This window comes from Chenopodium album, chromosome 12 (genome assembly GCF_948465745.1).
Source record: "Chenopodium album chromosome 12, dcCheAlbu1.1, whole genome shotgun sequence".
NCBI classification, from domain to species: Eukaryota; Viridiplantae; Streptophyta; class Magnoliopsida; order Caryophyllales; family Amaranthaceae; genus Chenopodium; species Chenopodium album.
The window spans coordinates 1,170,517-1,189,732 of record NC_137845.1 but is presented as its reverse complement, the minus strand read 5'-3'; the positions used below and the strand labels follow the sequence as shown (position 1 = coordinate 1,189,732).

Genomic DNA, 19,216 nt, shown 5'->3' with positions numbered 1-19,216 from the left:
AAGTGGAGTTCAACAAGAAGAGAGGCAAAGAACTTCAAAAATATTCACTCTTTGGCACACAATTAGGTTCTCCTATTCATAATTCTGTAACATATAAGATTCAAGCATGTTCTCTTGGAACAGAGGATCTCCCATTTATGACTTTCAAGATTCTATTCCAACAAGAACAAGAATGCTGCTTTAACATAATGTTGTCTGATAGTCAGAGAATCCACAATAGGTGTGGCTCTCCGCTCTTGGCTGACTGAGAAAATTGGATTCTTAATAGGCCTCTTAGCTCACTGATGAGATTAAATACCAACATCACCCACAATAAGCAGTCAATATCTATTTGCTAACTTACTCTAAGCAGTCTTGAGACTCCTGACTCATCAATTTCATAAACAAAATTATTAAAAAATCTAGTCCATTTCTACCTTTTGCCATTTTTGAAAGAATGGCAACTTCCTTGACATATTTTTCATCAAAAATTCTCTTCTCAGCCTGAAGGTTCCCAACCTCAATGAAAGCAAGTATACAATATCACAGATTGCTTTTTAAGCAAGCAACTACCTAATACATATAAAAAAATATTCAACATACTCATTGTATCATAAAATAGAGAGGTAAAAATAAACTTCAAGCTTCAACATTGTAGACTACTTATAAAAACTACAAAATCTCAGACAACAGCAAGGAAACCAGTACATTAAAAAAACAAAAGAACACAAAGCAAACAGAGCTCCCATAAAGAAACATAGGGATGGATCCTTTGTAACAGAGAGGAATTTCCATATACAGATATTAAGAGGCATATTACTCAGAGATTCTTATGCACAGCAATAACCTCCCCCCTCACACATACCCCCCCCCCCCCCCAAGGGCAACAACAACAAAGCCTTAGTCCCAACATGATTTGGGGTTGGTTAACATGAATCATCATAAGGAACCGTCTGACAAAAAAAATGACATAACAAGATAACCAGTTGAAAAAGTTTGAAAAAAAAAGTGTGTAAAGTGAGAAATAGAAAGAACATTCAAGTAAAATTTAAGAGACTTTTAAAAGAGTACAAACTTTAAGAAAGTTTCAAAAGAGTATTAAAAACGTGATAAATAAATAAATAATACAAGCTCTTATAATTTTTCCTTGACGTAAGAAAACTTGAACTCCACAATCCAGGAAAGTGAAATTTATGCATACAGAAATAACATAACAGAACTTCACTAGTACAATAAGACTAACCTGATAAATAATTTCATTCAGCTCATCTTTCAGAAGAAGAATAAACAATTCGGTCAAGAGACAGCTCCGAACACTTGCATAAGCACCCTTCAAATTGATACGGAAATATGTATTTGCACGTGGAAGTTTAAAGGTCTTATCAAGCTTGAACCAGAGTTTCATTGATACTCCATCAAGTATACATCTTGGATAAGATCCACCAACAAAATCTTCAGACACACTATCAGCATGCACAGGGAAGTCAACTGGAATGAAATCATTCTTTGCAGGCAGATGCAAAGATCCATCTATTGCTGGAGGGTCCCTCCACAAATCCATCATAGATGGAGCAATATCTTCTTCAGTGTATCTTGCTCCAAACCATGGCTCACACAAGACATCTACAGCCAAGAAAATAAAAAATGAAGAGTTAAAAGACTTAAACCAAGCATTTCATTCAATTTTCGTTATTAAAATCAAACAATATAAAGCTTTAAAACATGAGCAGAAAAATATCCCAGAAGAGCAACAGGACAAATAATGAATGTGCTCATTTGTCCTTAAAGGAAGGATATCTATATACCTCCAGATTTGCCAAAGGACTTGGATAATATGTCAACCCTCATATTGTCTGGGACAAAGAAATCAAGAATGAATTTTATCTTTTCAGCATCCCAATCTTCAAATGCATATTCACCATAGATAACATGCTCCGGTGGATATACAAGCAAGTTTGCTGCAATAAAAAAAAAAAAAAAAAAAGGCATACATGAAGATTTATATTACCCACTTGCTCATGAACTTAATAAAGAACACATATAGTTATTAATCATATAAAAACAACAGCACTCGGCACAGTAAGAATCTAGGTAGGTCAGGATGTAAGCAAAGTTAACAGACTCTAGGAATGTCAAGCAAGTTAAGTTTACTGCAAATGGTTCAGTAATAAATTGGTTGCTTCCAAGAAAACGACAACAGTGGAAACCATGACCATAACAGATACGCATACTGATACCCGCAATTGCAATGTTCACAACTTTATTTTTATTTTGCTGTAAACGTGCCTTCGGATCAAGCAACTGATAAAACACCACATATGTGATCAACTGATCACTTCATAGTTCTTCAAGAAGTGAGCCTCGTATAACATGTGATAAATGGGACTGTACATAATGGTACACTACTAAAGTAAACAGATGAATATCATCTATAAATCCATTGCAGGTGTGTAAAAACAGTAAAAAAAAAAAAAAAAAAAAAAAAAAAAAAAAAAAAAAAAAAAAAAAAAAACCATCTTTCCAAAACGCCAGGGGAGTACTTTTCAACTTACCTAAACCAAAATTGAAAATTTACAAAAAATAAAATAAATAAGTAGCAATGTCGGAATGCTCGAAACAAAATGTCTATGATTCATGGATAGAGACATAAAGGTGTAGGCCTCAAATATGGATTCAAATGTTGAGACAGTAAATTCTAAAACTGGAGGATTAAAGGAAAGACTGACACCTTCAAAAACATTTACAGTACAAAATCAAACATATATACCAATTAGAAGATAAAACCAGTAGCAAAACCTGCAAGTTCAGCAGCATAATCATCTTGAGGCTGTTCCTCAGCAAATCTAAATTCCATATTTCCAATATCCTGGAGTTCCTTAAATATCCAATCTTCAGGAGGAGCTTGGCGCAGTAGTTTGAGGTATTGATACACAAATCCAATAATCTCATAGATCTGCTAATTTGATAATGCCATGCAAAGTAAGGAGAAAAAGGGAAAACATCAGAAAATGGCAAGGCCAATGATAACATGAGGGAAGAACATAACAAAGACAAAGGTTAAAACTTGCAAAGAAAAAACTGAACCTTATCCAATCCAGAGTCAGTAAGGTATATAGACATGCCAAATATATAGGCTAGAGAAGATCGTTGCATTCCATCATCTCCTACACCAGCTGATATGGATGTTATCCAACCTTTACTCTTTAAAAAGAAATGCAAGCTTCCACTACCCTCTGTAACAAAATAAGACATAAATAACTGAATTCCATGTCTAATAAATGGATCAATTAAACAAGTCTTTCATACTCTTCATCTGCTACTAGAAAATGAGGAAAGAAAAGGGAACAGGCATATATCCTAGAAAGACAGTTGGAAAATTTGCCAAAAACGACAAAAAAGCAACAAAGAGCTGAAAATAATAATCTTCATAACCGGAGAAAAGAGTGGATGTAATCTTGATTTAAAAGATCTACAAAACGCTATACCAGCATAATTCTTTTAACGAATATATCAACACAAATCTCAACTTTCACAAGCTGAGCTCTTCAGAGACTTGTTCAACCAAAAATATCAAACCATTTTTTTATCACAACAATCAGTCAAAAGTATAACACATCAATCCTTACCATGTCCTATTAGATGAGCCAAGTAATCTTCAGACTTCTTCAGATAGTCTTTGCGAAGACATGGCAGTTTCCATGATAACTCAAGGATGTGAACATCTTTAACAGCCTCCAGTCTGTATAGCTTGCCAGCATTCCAGATAGGACCTTCATGATTAATCTCCAGTCCAGAGGAAGGGCCTTTCTTCACGTCACTAAACAATTCAAGGACCCAACTCTGCAGTACATCAAGCGACTCTGCAACATTGGAAAGAAGCATAGTAAATAGTAAAATAAAAGGGGGAGAGAGAGAGAGAGAGAGAGTACACCCATATATCCTTAATTTCTTGCTACAACACCTACGGAGTCTGAATTATCTGCCTTTTATCCCTTATCAAGGGTTTTTTTTTTAAAAAAAAGGAAACGCTAATACAGTCAATTAGCTACACAGCACCAATCACTGTCACAAGAAACCTGGTTTAGAAAGAAATCACCTTAAAAGGGTGGTGAAGTACTAAAAAGATAAAGTTCAGCATTGAACAGAAAGACAAGAATGAAAGGTTAGATGACCCCACGGCACAAATAAAAAAAACCTCTTCTCCACACATCAATTTTCCAAGCACTCTTAATTATCAGATCCCAAAGAAAATGCCCCAGATTACCCCTAAATTCTCTATTAGGTAATCAGAAGACTGTTGAGTAACCCCCTATGCAAGAGAGGCACTCTTCAAGGAAAGAGAACTCAAGACTAACCCTTATAAGGGCACAAGGCTATAGCAGTATATTACCCTAATATTTAAAGCCTAGATATAACCTCAAATTTCTACAAGATAAAGACTAGACGGCCATAACCAAGTTGGCGATAAACAATTAATTCCAAGGTGAAGATGTAAATTGATACACAAAAATGGATGTTCTCTTATAATTGTTCCAATTTTTCAAAATCATATTTTTTTGTTCTCTCAATATTAAACAAGGACAATCCATGAGGTAACCTTATTGTATTGCACAAAGGACATGTCAAGAGTTGGAATTGCACCATGTATCATTTAATGATTTTGTACTTTTAAAATAATTATGCACCAACATGGTTGCTAATTTTAAAAGAACCACTAATATTTTATTACGTACAACCTTTCCCCTTTTGTTCTACATTTTAAAATAATGTAATCATGATACATAAACTATTCATGAAGAAGGTTGACAACCTAAGAAAATTAACAGTGGTGATGATGAGGGTAAATCCAAAATGCCTCGAGTCTTGTTTACCTTCTCCTTCCATTAGAGTGGACAAAAGGACTACTGAACATATCAGATGAAAAATTTAGGGGTCAATGAACTACCATGAACCAAAATCAAAGACCTCTGGTGACGGTCTGAAGAATATACATCTTTACCTGTAATTTTCTCCTCTATAACTGTATACTGCACTAAACACTACAGTACAAATTACAACCAGCAGCACTATTTCTCTGTTTTTCCTAACACTAATTCAGTTTTATTACAGCTTTTACAGGAGATCTAAACATAATTTACATGAGAGAAAAGGCAAAGGCTTTACCTCCACCAATGATGACTAATTTCATAATTTCACCACAGTAGTTATCTTCATACATCTTCATAATCCTTTGTCGCAAATCAATCCCTTTTTCCATGGCATCATACAAACTCTTCCTGTTCCCTGTTCTCAAATAAAAACATTAAATAAATAAATAAAACCTATGTCAACTAAAAAGAAAGGAATACAGACAAGGAAGACACAGGCAAAGGAGAATAAAAAACTAACCCCAGAAGAATCTGTTAAAAGGATGACCCGGCATAGAAGTATGGCATTGGAGTTGTTGAAGACGACAAGTATCACTTTGCAAAGCTTGGTTAAACTCTAAATAAAAAATGCAAGAAGGCAAATTGTGATAGCAGCACAGAGAATGAATATAGAAAGAAAGATAAGAAACTATGCAATATCTTGAAAAGATGGCAAATCTCTAACGTACCTGAATCAACTGCCAGTACCTCTCGCTCCATGGCTTCATTTTTCACTAATGGTGAGATGTAGAACTGAGAAAATCTAGAATACAAAAGAAGAGTTACTGCAAGAATCAAATAGCTAATTAAGATATTATCATTCAAGAATCGCAATCATTTAGCAGTAATATTAGAAAATCTAATTATCCAGCTCAACAAACACTAATTGGAAAAAGAAAAGGAAAAAAAAAGACAGGACACACATGGCAAAAGAAATAACATACTGCAAACATTATCACTCTCTTTCAAATAATAATATCCCAGCAGTTTTTTTTTTTTTGTTTTTTTTTTTTTTGGAAATTTCTAGAGGCTAGCATAACTACATTTAAAACATAAGAAAGAGCTGAATTTTTTTCTTAAGTAATAGAGAAACTCTATGTTGCTAACATGGACTGTTAGACATAATGGGAGCAAGTACAGGTATAGTATAGGCAAGTAGACACATATAAGGGCAAAAAATTTCAGACATGGGGACACTGTTCTAATATCCCCATGGCTTTTAAACATAATCCAAAAATAAAGGCTTGTTTGTTATCACTTTTGGTTTCTAGTTTCCAGTTCGTTTAAAAAAAAGAGAAAAAAAACTAATTACAAAAATATGGAAACCAAAAAAAAAAGTAGTTTACACATTTTTGTTGTAAATGTATAAATGTATAAATGTATAAGTATGACTAATATTAAGTTAAATATACAACTTATATTAAAAGACTCTTACAATGTAAAAACCAAAAAACTGGAAACTAGAAATGAAACTAAACTGGCCTCAAACGACTTGCTACATATGTTTTTCACACATAGATAGACTTGTCTGCTAATTCTACTTAACATTAAAATTCTTATCTCAAGCGCATTTGTGAGCATACATTGCAAAACTGCCGCATCTGATTCCCTCTCAATTAACAAGTTTCCTTTACAAATATGTTGTTGATGGAAAATGTCGAACTGATAATGAAAGGGTAATGTACGGGGTCCAATACCAAGTTAAAGTCATTAAGGTATGTGCTATACACCCACAAGCTCCACCCTTATTGGTGTACAGCAGGAGACCGAGAAGGGGACAGGATCAGCAGCAGCAGGGGCTCTCTCCACCATTCACATGAGCAGCAACGGTTTACTGATTTGGCAGGGAGCATGTTTGTTGTATTAGCTCTTTCACTGTGGTAACTTTAGCTTATTGACAAGTAGTAGTAAATTAGCTGTTATAGACCAGATTTCTCACGCACAATTAATATGAAATGAAACAATAATTAAGGGGAAAGCTCGAGTATTTGATTGATTAAGGGTCGAATTACAGATTACAAGTGATAAGCATAACTTTAGGCTATGAGTCTCTCAGTGACTTGAGGTCACAACTCTCACAATGAACTTGTCTAATTTCTGCATAATCTGTCTAACATGCTACTACACTACTTATACTCAAAGCATAGCTAATACATGTGACATTTTAATTAACCAAAATGGAAACCCACAAAGAACATGATTAAAGGAAGTTGCTTTCTTTCCTATTTTCCCATTAATTAACTTTGTCCTGTTCCCCTTTGTTGCTGGGCTCTGCTGCACCTTGCTGCTTCTTCTTGGCGCGCCTCGTATACACCAATATTGGTGGCTGTCTTGCGATGTTGACCCCGTTGACCCAGTCCATAACATCACTCCCCCCTTTGAGTTTCACCTTGTCCTCAAGGTGGAATGACGGAAACCGCTGCTGGATAGCTTCATACTCCTCCCAAGTTGCTTCAAAGTCAGCCAAGTCCTTCCACTTAATTAGGACGTCCAGACCTTGAGTCGTGCCCTGTTGCTTCAGTCGAACTGCCAAGAGTTCCTCTGGTTCGACTATCATCTCCAAATCCGGAGACAAGTGGTGAGGGATGAGGGGTTGGCTGGTGAGATCACCTAGAGCACGTTTCAATTGCGAAACATGAAATACAGGGTGGAGTTTACAATTATCAGGAAGTCGAAGCTTGTATGCTACCCTTCCAATTTTCTCCAAGACTTCGAAAGGGCCATAAAATCGTGCCGCCAATTTCTCAAACGGCCTCCGTGCAAGGGATTTCTGACGGTACGGTCTCAATTTCAGGAACACGAATTCCCCTTCCACGAATTGCTCTTCCCTTCTACTCTTATCAGCGTTCCCCTTCATGATTTTCTGCGCACGATTAAGATTCATACGGAGCTCATCTAAAATGCTATCCCTTTCTCTCAATGCTTCCTCGAGGCTGCCAACCACCGTCTCATTCGCTCCTAAACGCCACAACTTAGGAGGATCTCTCCCATAAACAATCTTGAATGGAGCCATCTTAGTCGAGGTGTGAGGAGATGTATTATACGAGTATTCTGCCCATGGCAACCACTTAGCCCACGTGCGAGGTTGCTCCGCAATAAAGCACCGGAGATAAGATTCCAAACACTTGTTGACGATCTCCGTTTGACCGTCGGTTTGGGGGTGATAGGCCGTACTTCTCTTGAGGTGTGTTCCTTGTAACCGGAACAACTCTTTCCAGAAAGTACTCATGAACACTTGATCTCGATCGGAGACAATGGAAGACGGAAAACCATGAAGCCGAACAACCTCCTTCACGAAATAATCAGCCACCTTAAGAGCGTTAAAAGGATGTTTGAGCCCAATAAAGTGGCTGTATTTTGACAACCGATCAACCACCACAAGCACGGTGTCGATTCCTCGTGACAGCGGTAACCCCTCCACAAAATCCATTGATATGTCTTCCCAAATTGCTTCGGGAATTGGAAGTGGCTGAAGCAACCCAAGTGGATTTTTGGTGGTGGATTTGCTCCGTTGACAGACCTCACATTCTCTGACATATTTCCCGACGGCCTTCCGCATCCCCGCCCAAAACCAATCTGAAGAGAGACGAAGATATGTCTTGATCTCCCCATCATGACCCCCTATGGCTGTATTGTGATATTCATTCAAGAGAAGAGGAATGAATTTGGAATTACTGGGTAAAACAACCCTACCCTTATAAAAAACTCGATTTCCCTCAAGGTGAAAGCCTTTGGGCCCGTCTTTCCCTCCTTTCAGGCCCACCACGATGCTACCCAACCATTTATCCTTCTCCAGCTCTCTTTCTAATTCGGCCCAATCCACCCAATGTGAGTGGATCATCGTACTCAGCCCAATCTTACAGAACTCATCATCTTCTTCATTCCCCTGCTTCCCCTTTCTTGACAGAGCATCAGCAACGCGATTTGCTGCTCCAGGCTTGTAATGGATCTCGAAATCAAACCCCACCAATTTTCGAATCCACCGTTGATACTCACTCCCCACCTCGCGTTGTTGTATTAAGAATCTCAAGCTTTGTTGGTCCGTTCGAACCACGAACGTTCTACCCAACAAGTAATGCCGCCACTTAGTCACCGCAAGAGCTATAGCCATTAGCTCCTTCTCGTAAATCGACCTTCCTTGAGCTCGGACCCCTAAAATCTTGCTGTAATACGCGATTGGGCGCCCCTTTTGCATCATCACGGCCCCTAATCCAAAACCCGAAGCGTCGGTTTCAACCACAAACTTTTCTCGAAAATCAGGCATTGCTAGGATAGGGGCGGTGGTCATGGCCGTTTTGAGCCGATTGAAAGCTTGAGTTGCTGCCTCAGTCCAACAAAACGAATCTTTCTTTAATTGGGAGGTTAAAGGCTCTGCAATTTGTGCATAATGATGTACAAATTTTCGGTAATACCCGGTTAGGCCCAAAAAACCTCGAAGCTCCTTGAGGTTTCTCGGAATTCCCCAATCAAGAACCGCCTTGATTTTCTCCTGATCCATAGCTACTCCCCTCTCCGAAATTACGTGGCCTAAATACGCCACTTCACTCTCACCAAATTCACATTTCTTCCAATTTGCATATAAACTATGCTCCTCCAATTTTTGTAACACTAACTTGAGATGCTCACGGTGCTCCTCCTTACTCTTACTATAGACAAGAATGTCGTCGAAGAAAACCAACACAAACTTCCTCAAAAATGGTCGAAATACGTCATTCATTAGTGATTGAAATGTGGCCGGTGCATTAGTAAGCCCAAATGGCATTACTAAGAATTCGTAATGCCCTTCGTGAGTACGGAACGCCGTCTTGTGAGAGTCCTCCGGCTTGACCCGTATTTGGTGATAACCCGACTTCAAGTCGAGTTTGGAGAAAACCTTTGACCCATGCAATTCATCTAGGAGCTCGTCTATCACGGGTATTGGGTATTTATCGGGAACGGTTTCCTTGTTCAAAGCTCGGTAATCCACGCAAAACCTCCACGAGCCATCCTTCTTCTTGACCAAGAGAACCGGACTCGAAAACGGACTACTTGAGGGAACGATGATCCCTGCCTCAAGCATCTCTTGGATCATTCTTTCAATCTCATCCTTTTGGGCCTGAGGATACCTATAGGGCCTCACTGAAATTGGGTCACAACCACCCTTCAAGAGTATTGAGTGTTCATGGCCCCTTTGAGGAGGGAGCCCATGTGGCAAATTGAAAACCCCCTTAAACTGACCCAATATTCCTTCCAAAAATCCGGGTGGGCCTGACTGGTTTGGGCTCGGCCCATCACTTTCTAGCTTGTTAATCTCCACCAGAAGCCCTTGTTTCTCCTTTGACAAAACCCTCATCATTGCTTTCAAAGACACTTGGGCCTTTTCTAATGCAGGATCGCCCACAAGTGTCACCGGAATCCCCTCCACCGTGAACTTCATCACATGCGTCTTCCAATTCGTGACCACCGAACCTAGTTTCTCTAACCATTGCACCCCCAAGATTACCTCCGTGTTGCCTAAAGCTAGTGGGAGGAAATCTTCCTCCACCGTGACTCCCCCACTCAACTCCACCTTGACCCTCCTACAAACTCCATCTCCACGGATCGTGTCACCATTTCCCAAGGCCACCAAAAATTCCCCACCTCGTTCCACCTTAATGTCCTCCTCTTCCACCACCTTAGCGGAAATAAAGTTGTGAGTCGCCCCCGGATCCACCATGACTACCACCTCTCTTCCACTCACCCAACCCTTTAGCTTCATTGTTTTCGGGTTGGAAAGCCCAACCACCGAGCATAAGGACGCCTCCACCGGCGGTTCATCCATCACCTCCTCCTCGACGCCTTTGCCCTCCTCCTCCTCCGCTCCCTCACTAACGATCAAGACACTAAGCTCCTTCCGCTTGCACCTATGACCCACACCCCACCTCTCATCGCACTTGAAGCACAAACCTTTCGACCTCCTCTCCGCCAACTCGAAGTCCGTAAGGCGTCGGGTTCCTCCGGTAGAACTCTGGGCCGGGCCTGGGCTGGGTCGGCCCACGTTGACCGAACCCTGAGACTCGGGCGCCTTGGGCCAGGATCTGGGTGGCCCGCTACTGCTATTAGGTAGTCCGTATGTTTGGACTAGCCCACCCCTATTGAGGTTAGATCCTCCTTGGGCCGAACCAACTGCTGAAGGCCCACTAATGGCCCCTCCCTTCCAATTCGCAACAGGGGCTTTATTCTGTTGCACCCTGTTACGTTCCTCAATTCTACTTGCTATCTCCATAGCTCTCTCTAAATTAGGTGGATTAAGCAACCTAAGCTCCGCCTTAATCACCTTGCTCAACCCGTTAATGAACTGCCCCAACATCAAACTCTCCGGAACATCTTCCAAGGGCGCCGCCATCTCAATGAATCGCCGGCGGTATTCCAGCACCGTGCCACCTCCTTGCGACACCGCCAGCCACTGTTCATGTAGGGTGCCGGAGTGCGCGGGTCTGAACTCGTTCAATGTCCGTTGCTTGAGATCCGGCCAACCGTAAAACGGCCGCCTTTTTTGCTCCCACTGAAACCACTTGAGGGCGGGTCCATCCATCGCAACCACCGCGGCCTCCATTTTCTCCCTCTCAGTCAACCCATAAAACTCAAAATACATTTCCGCCCTTGCTGCCCAATTGTCCGGATCCGAACCCTCGAAAAGGGGCATCTCCAGCTTTCGGTGTCTCCAGTGGCCGCCGCCGCCGCCGCCTTCTCCTCCGCCTTTCCACCCGCTTCCACCGCGCCACCCGCCAGCCTCTCTAGGAGGCGAGTCCTGTTCGGAGTTACCCCCTACCGGTGTCGCCACCCGTTCACCCTCCTGTTGCAAGCTATTATCTCCTTCGTGGTGGTGCGCCGGTTGTCTGAGTGACTGCTGTGGTGCACTCTGTTTCGCCGCTCTCATTTCTTCCTGCAATTTGGCGACCTTGGCTCGGTCTATGGCCCCCTGATTGTTGATGTCGTCTCGGAATTGGTTCAAGCGAATTTCCAGTTTGGTGTGAGTGGTTTCCAAAGCGCCTTCGATTTTCTTCCGTTCTTCCTCCATTGCAGCTTGGACCGCCGCTGCGACCACTCGAGTGAGGCTATCACCCGGGGATTGCACTTGTAGTTTGTCTTCGATGGAAGTCAACTGACTTTTCAACTCGGTGAGTATCTCCTCCACGGCACTAAGCCGCTGCTCCGTGTTTCCGTCCATGAATCGTACTGCTCTGATACCAAGATGTTATAGACCAGATTTCTCACGCACAATTAATATGAAATGAAACAATAATTAAGGGGAAAGCTCGAGTATTTGATTGATTAAGGGTCGAATTACAGATTACAAGTGATAAGCATAACTTTAGGCTATGAGTCTCTCAGTGACTTGAGGTCACAACTCTCACAATGAACTTGTCTAATTTCTGCATAATCTGTCTAACATGCTACTACACTACTTATACTCAAAGCATAGCTAATACATGTGACATTTTAATTAACCAAAATGGAAACCCACAAAGAACATGATTAAAGGAAGTTGCTTTCTTTCCTATTTTCCCATTAATTAACTTTGTCCTGTTCCCCTTTGTTGCTGGGCTCTGCTGCACCTTGCTGCTTCTTCTTGGCGCGCCTCGTATACACCAATATTGGTGGCTGTCTTGCGATGTTGACCCCGTTGACCCAGTCCATAACATTAGCAATTAAGGCCTTTTGTCCAATTATGTCCAATTATGTATGAGCTGTGTAGTAGTATAAATAGGAGAGTCGAAGAGAGAGAAGGTATGCAGAAATTGTAAGAACATTTTGGAGAGTAATGGCCTAAAGCCATTGTTATCACTCACGCAAGCGTTTAACTATCAATCAATCAAACAACCCTTCTCCCTATTTTTGCTCGTAAATTCGTAGTCCGTTGCACTTGGTATCAGAGCCGGTATGCCGCCGACACCGTTGACCGTGACACCGGAGCGTGTGGCGGCGCTCGAAGAGAGAGTGGAGGAAATCGCCGAGAAGCTTGGAGAAGGGGAAAACTCTCTTCAGCACACCCTGTTGAAGAAGCAGGACGAGTCAATCGATAAGGTGAGACAATCGTTGGAGGGGAAAATGGACCGTTTCCGGCAGGAAATGACTCAGCAATTTAATATGACGACCAACCGCCAGGACAAGGCTTTGGATGAGATTCGAGACGCGCTGAAGGCCCTAGCCGCCCCGCATTCGCAACCAAGGGGGCGACAACAGGAGGTCGAACAACCACCGCACGGGATAGGAACATTCCAGGAAACACCCATAGGAACAGGGGCTCTCAATGGCCTCCGTTTCGGCAACTGGCAGACCGGGTTGGGCGGCGCGCTCGACCACCTGGAAAACCACCACGACAACCGCAGCAATTGGAAGTTTCGCAAGTTGGATATGCCCACTTTCGACGGATCCGACCCAGATGGGTGGATATTAAGGGGGGAACAATTTTTTCAATTTTACCAATTGTCGGAATCGGAAAAGTTGCAGGCGGCGGTGGTGGCCTTCGACGGGGACGCTTTGAGGTGGTATCAGTGGGAACACCGTCGGCGACCGGTGGTGCTGTGGGAGGATTTGAAGTTGAGGGTGTTGAACCAGTTTCGACCTATTAACGCTGGTTCGCTTCACGAGCAGTGGCTGGCCGTACACCAAACAACCACCGTGGCGGAGTACAGGCGGTTGGTCATTGAGAAGGCGGCTCCGCTTTCTGATATCCCGGAAAATATTCTTAAGGCGCAATTTATAAATGGGTTGAAGGAGGAGGTGAAGGCCGAAATCAGGATGCTGAATCCAATGACTTTGGATGATTCGATGGATCTGGCGGTGCGGGTTGAAGAGCGGAATCGGGTCGCCGGAATGAGGAAAACGGGTGGAGCCTTTCTCAAACCTGGGCCATACTCTTATTTTAATAAGAGTCCAGCTTCAACTTTATTGGGCTCTGGGCCGAACCCAAACCAACAGCACTCTAACCCACCATACAACCCACCCACATATCCAACCACCTCAGCCCAACCGATCATCACCCACAAAAGTAACCCAGCCCATAACCCTCAACCCAGCCAAACTTCACAAAGCTCCATTGCATCAGTTAACCACCCCCTTAACACCTATCAAAACCGACCTCACCCAAACTCTAGCCAATTTAGTGGAAGTGTGCGGAGGTTGACAGAGCGGGAAATGCAAGAGAAGAGAGCGAAGGGGCTATGTTTCCGATGTGATGGAAGGTGGACCGGGCCCACCCATGTGTGTGGGGCAAAGGGGCTTAGTGTGCTCTTGGTGGAGGATGAAGATGGAGAGGATGAAGGGGAGTTCACCGCCCTAGAAACACCGGAGTTGGAGGGTGAAGAGACTCCGACGGCCGTGTCCATGAATTCCATAGTTGGGTTGTCTAATCCGAAGACAATGCGTCTCAAGGGGAGGATCAAGGGGCAAACGGTTGTAGTCATGATTGACCCGGGAGCCACCCACAATTTCATGTCTTTACAAACCATAGAGAATCTAGGATTAATCATTTCCGGTGATGCTAGTTTTGGAGTGTCCCTTGGCAATGGAGAGAACATCAAGGGTAGAGGGCAATGTAGAGGAGTAAGATTGGAGTTGGATGAAGGAATTGTGATTGAAGAGGATTTCTTACCTCTCAAGTTGGGTAATTCGGATGTCATCCTAGGAATACAATGGCTCGAAAAACTAGGGACAATTCTCACTAATTGGAAGAAGCAAGAGATGAGTTTTAACTTGAATGGGAGTGCGGTGATGATTAAAGTGGATCCTAGTTTAACAAGGGCGGGAGTAACTTTGAAGGCAATGATTAGAACTTTGAGGAGGGAAGATGGAGGAATTTTAGTGGAGTTGAGTAGATTAGAGGAGCAGCAAGGAGGCCCAAATGGAAGTGGGCCGAGTGATGATGGGCCACCCGCCTTTTTGAAGGGGGTGTTGGGCGAATATGCTACTGTCTTCGAGAGCCCAAATGGGCTACCTCCCATAAGGGGGCACGAACATGCAATCACACTCAAAGAGGGTAGCAATCCGATTAGTGTCCGACCCTACCGCTACCCCCAATTCCAAAAAGATGAGATTGCAAAGCTCATCGCGGAGATGTTGCAAGCGGGCATCATACGGCCCTCCACGAGTCCCTTCTCAAGTCCGGTCCTTTTAGTCAAGAAAAAGGATGGATCGTGGAGATTTTGTGTGGATTACCGGGCTCTCAACAAGGAGACCGTTCCCGATAAGTACCCCATTCCGGTAATCGAGGAGCTACTTAATGAGTTACATGGAGCAAGAGTGTTCTCGAAACTCGACCTTAAGGCCGGCTATCACCAAATACTAGTCCGACCGGAAGACACTCATAAGACCGCTTTTAGGACACACGAGGGGCATTACGAATTCCTTATCATGCCATTTGGTCTCACTAATGCTCCGGCCACTTTTCAATCGTTGATGAACGAGGTATTCCGTCCTTATTTGCGTAAATTTGTACTCGTTTTCTTTGATGATATTCTCATATATAGTGCTAGTGAAGTTGATCATGTTGAGCATGTGCGTTTAGTGTTGGCAGTTTTAGTGAAACACTCCTTGTTTGCAAATTTAAAAAAGTGTGAATTTGGTAAGCCCAAAGTGGCTTATTTGGGCCATATAATTTCCGGTGAGGGGGTTGTTGTGGATCAAGAGAAGGTGGGCTCTATGATTAATTGGCCCACACCAAAATCATTGAGAGAACTAAGGGGATTTTTGGGACTTACTGGATACTACCGTAAGTTCATATATCACTATGCTCACATTGCTCGACCTTTGACGGAGCAACTCAAGAAGGACAATTTCGGCTGGTCTCCGGCAGCCCGACGAGGCTTTTTGCTCCTTGAAGCGCGCCATGTCCACGGCCCCAGTGCTTACGATGCCTGATTTTTCCAAAGAATTTGTGGTGGAGTCCGATGCTTCGGGCCACAGTCTCGGAGCGGTGTTGATGCAAGGTGGAAAACCGGTGGCCTTTTTCAGTAAAACTCTCGGACCCCGTGCTCAAGGGAAGTCGATTTATGAGAAAGAGCTTATGGCGGTGTGTTTGGCGGTGGAAAAATGGAAACATTACTTGCTTGGCCGGAAATTTGTAATTCGAAGCGACCAACAAAGCCTCAAGTACATCACTCAACAACGAGAGATTGGGATGGAATTTCAGAAATGGGTTCGAAAATTGGTAGGATTTGAATTTGAATTGCAATATAAACCCGGGGTGGCTAACAAGGTGGCGGACGCCCTCTCGCGGCGAGGGGAAGACGAGAAAGAAGGGGAGTGTAATGCGATTGTGGTGTCACAGTGGGTGGATTGGGGGGCACTAAAAGAGGAAATTGCGAAAAGTGAGGAGATGGCGAAATTAAAGGCGGAAGTAGAAAAGGGGCAGGGACTCTTTGGCTATGCGATTGACAATGGCCAATTAATGTACAAGGGCCGAGTGGTGATCCCGAAGGACTCGGTGCATAAGTCGACCCTTCTCAAGGTCTATCACGACTCACCGGAGGGTGGCCATTGCGGGGAAACCAAAACTTACTTGAAGATTGGAGCCGATTGGTTTTGGGGAGGCATGAGAAAAGATGTGGCTGGGTATGTTCGTAGTTGCTCGACTTGTCAAAGGAACAAACACTCCCAACAGTCACCGGCCGGACTTTCACAACCTCTTCCCGTGCCGGAGCGAATATGGGAAGACATAAGTATGGATTTCATCGAGGGGTTGCCTCTATCGAAAGGGGTGGACACGATATTTGTGGTGGTGGATCGGTTGTCGAAATATGCCCATTTCATTGGCCTTAAACATCCATACACGGCGTATACGGTGGCTGAAGTGTTCGTGAGGGAGGTGGTTAGGCTCCACGGGGTGCCTGCGAGCATAGTGTCCGATACAGATCGGGTGTTCTTAAGTGTTTTTTGGAGAGAACTATTCAGGGGACAGATTTGAAGCGTAGTACGTCTTACCACCCTCAAACGGATGGGCAGACGGAGGTAGTGAACAAACGGGTTGAGACATACTTGCGCTGCTAAAAGGAGGTATCCTTGTGAAGGGCAGATCTGGTGCGTTTGCCGGGAGTGGACCGGGTTGTCTGTGTGGGTGTGTGTGTGGGGCGCAGGAACAAAAGGCTACAAGTGGTCTGGGCTGTCGGGTCGCCGGAGAGAATGGTGGGGGATTGCAAAGGAACGTCCATGGCAGAGGTGGTGTTGATCGTGGTGGATTCGCACAGCAGAGGCGTGGTGATTTCGCTGGTGGTTTTACCGGCGGTGGTGATCTCATCGGAGATGGACTGAAGTCTTTTACTGGTGGTGGTGTCTTGGACGGAATGAGACCAGATTCCTATGAGGGCGGTGGAACGGAAGGTGGGAAATGGTGGACATGGTTGCTGAAGTATTCAGTGGTGGCGTGTGATAGAAGCTGTACTCTGATTTTGGTGAAAAAGAAGATAATTCTAGAAAATGGTAGTAAGGGCATTCTGGTAAAAAGTGGGGAAGGGGACAGGAAAAAGTGGAGCAGGTGTAGTGGTTTGACTGGTCCCCTCTCATGTTTACAATGCAATTTATTAACAAAGCATAGCACGTGCCCAACTAGTGAAAATGAGGGTAAAGATCATGTCACTGGGCCTTTGGCTGATAAAATCAACATTCAGCCCATTTTACCAGTCCATGTTTTTAAGCCCAAAGTCCATGATCCAAGGATTACAAGTCAGACTAACCCAATTTTGGTGCCACATCCATTTCATTCCTTTTGCCCAATTAATCTAGATGTTCAGTTTAATCTCATCATCCTTATTAAGTTTCCTAATTCCCCTTTTTCTCAACTGCTCCCAGTTAGTAGTTCCCAATATCATCTCACACTAGCTACATCCCATGAGACATTAAGAGAACTCACCACGGAGGAGCTCATTTGGCTGTGGAGGCTGGGCACCAATGATGGTAGTGACCATCATTGCCGAGGCTGGATACACATTGGATTTAAACCACCTTGAGGACAAGGTGGAACTTTAGGGGGCCGGTATTGTAATGAACTGACTTAGGGGAGGGTATTATGGGTAGTTTAGTATGTTAGTAGTTATCAAATGTAGCATGGGCAATATAGGAAGTCTAGTATTATTAGGTTTGTAGTTGTTAGCCTTAGTATAAATAGGTAAAGGAGAGAAGGAAGTAGTAGGCAGAATTTTGGAGTAGTTTCTTAGGAGAGTTGTGACCTAAAGTCACTATTGGAGCTTTGTAGGCTAAACCTACTACTATCGTTGTAAAACCATTAATTTGTTTAATCAAATTTCTGAGTTTTATCCATCGTTGTACTGTTATTACACCGAGTAATTTCAGTTTATTACAGTATGTAAGACAAAATAAAGAGTTGAAGTAAGTCACTATATGGACCGTGAAAGAAGGATGATGAAATCAATCAAACAAGTAACGCTAGAAGAAAAAATAATAATAATAATAATAAAGTCAATCAATTAACAAAATCAACCAATGTCTTACTTTCCTTTGCTCTTACCAATTTTTTATCTTTGCCACAATGACACTAAGTCTTTTATTCAAATATTCTGTTGGCAACTTGACTGTCTATATGGGCATGAAGAAGATCAAGTTTGGAGAGGAAAAAAAGAAAACTGATCCTTTGTACACGTGTATAATTGTATATGTCCCAAACATATGTTGCAAAAATAACATTTGTAGGTTGAGCTTTACACTTATATTCTAAAAGTCATATTTTTATGGCTCTACCAAACCAACTCTACATTAGTTACTAAATGAGGTGTAATTCAATGTACATTGGGAAAACAGTCACTTTGTGTTGTTGGCAGAAAAAAGGAATAAAATTCTAAAACCCTGATTTCTTGTGTAGGGATCAACTAGGTACCGATACCACAGACACTCTCATAGTGACCCCAAAGTGTCTCTTGTTAGACAATTGGATACCAGCACATATTGAGTACAAAAATAGATAATTGTAAGTTTAGTGGCTCTCCTAAAATTGCCCCCTTTGTACAAAATCAAACATGCAGACATACTTGCATTCCTATCCATATGCATAGAATACAAAGGAGTAAACCCTCTTTGATACCATCAAAATCAAATAAAATTCTGCTCATTTATCAATAAGGTACCAAGGTGTCTCAAAGTGTCCATAATGGCCTAACCCTAATAAGCAGTCAGATACAAAAGCACAGCTAGACCTTTTTTCCATACTTAATCTTCACTAGACTTGCATGCAATAAATTGAGCAATGCAAGCATGCATAATCAATCAATTAATTAATCAAAAGGCATTTATTTATTAAATATTAAACCCATAACTTTAAGAGGCAGTGTGAATTATAATTAGCTGACATAAAGCAGCAA

At 42.5% G+C, this 19,216-nt stretch overlaps 1 protein-coding gene across 2 annotated transcripts in view; it reads right to left on the bottom strand.

Annotated features, from left to right (window-relative positions):
* Positions 1 to 19,216, bottom strand: part of LOC145569955 (nardilysin-like) — a 28,351-nt gene that overhangs the window by 7,089 nt on the left and 2,046 nt on the right. For both annotated transcript variants that reach the window (XM_081628927.1, XM_081628926.1), the window contains exons 5-12: positions 5,576 to 5,649; positions 5,368 to 5,463; positions 5,143 to 5,262; positions 3,606 to 3,839; positions 3,064 to 3,212; positions 2,776 to 2,932; positions 1,785 to 1,937; positions 1,223 to 1,602 (exon numbers count right to left, since the gene is read on the bottom strand). In XM_081628927.1, the coding sequence (XP_081485053.1) occupies positions 1,223 to 1,602; positions 1,785 to 1,937; positions 2,776 to 2,932; positions 3,064 to 3,212; positions 3,606 to 3,839; positions 5,143 to 5,262; positions 5,368 to 5,463; positions 5,576 to 5,649 (1,363 nt within the window). The remainder of the gene's footprint in view (positions 1 to 1,222; positions 1,603 to 1,784; positions 1,938 to 2,775; positions 2,933 to 3,063; positions 3,213 to 3,605; positions 3,840 to 5,142; positions 5,263 to 5,367; positions 5,464 to 5,575; positions 5,650 to 19,216) is intronic.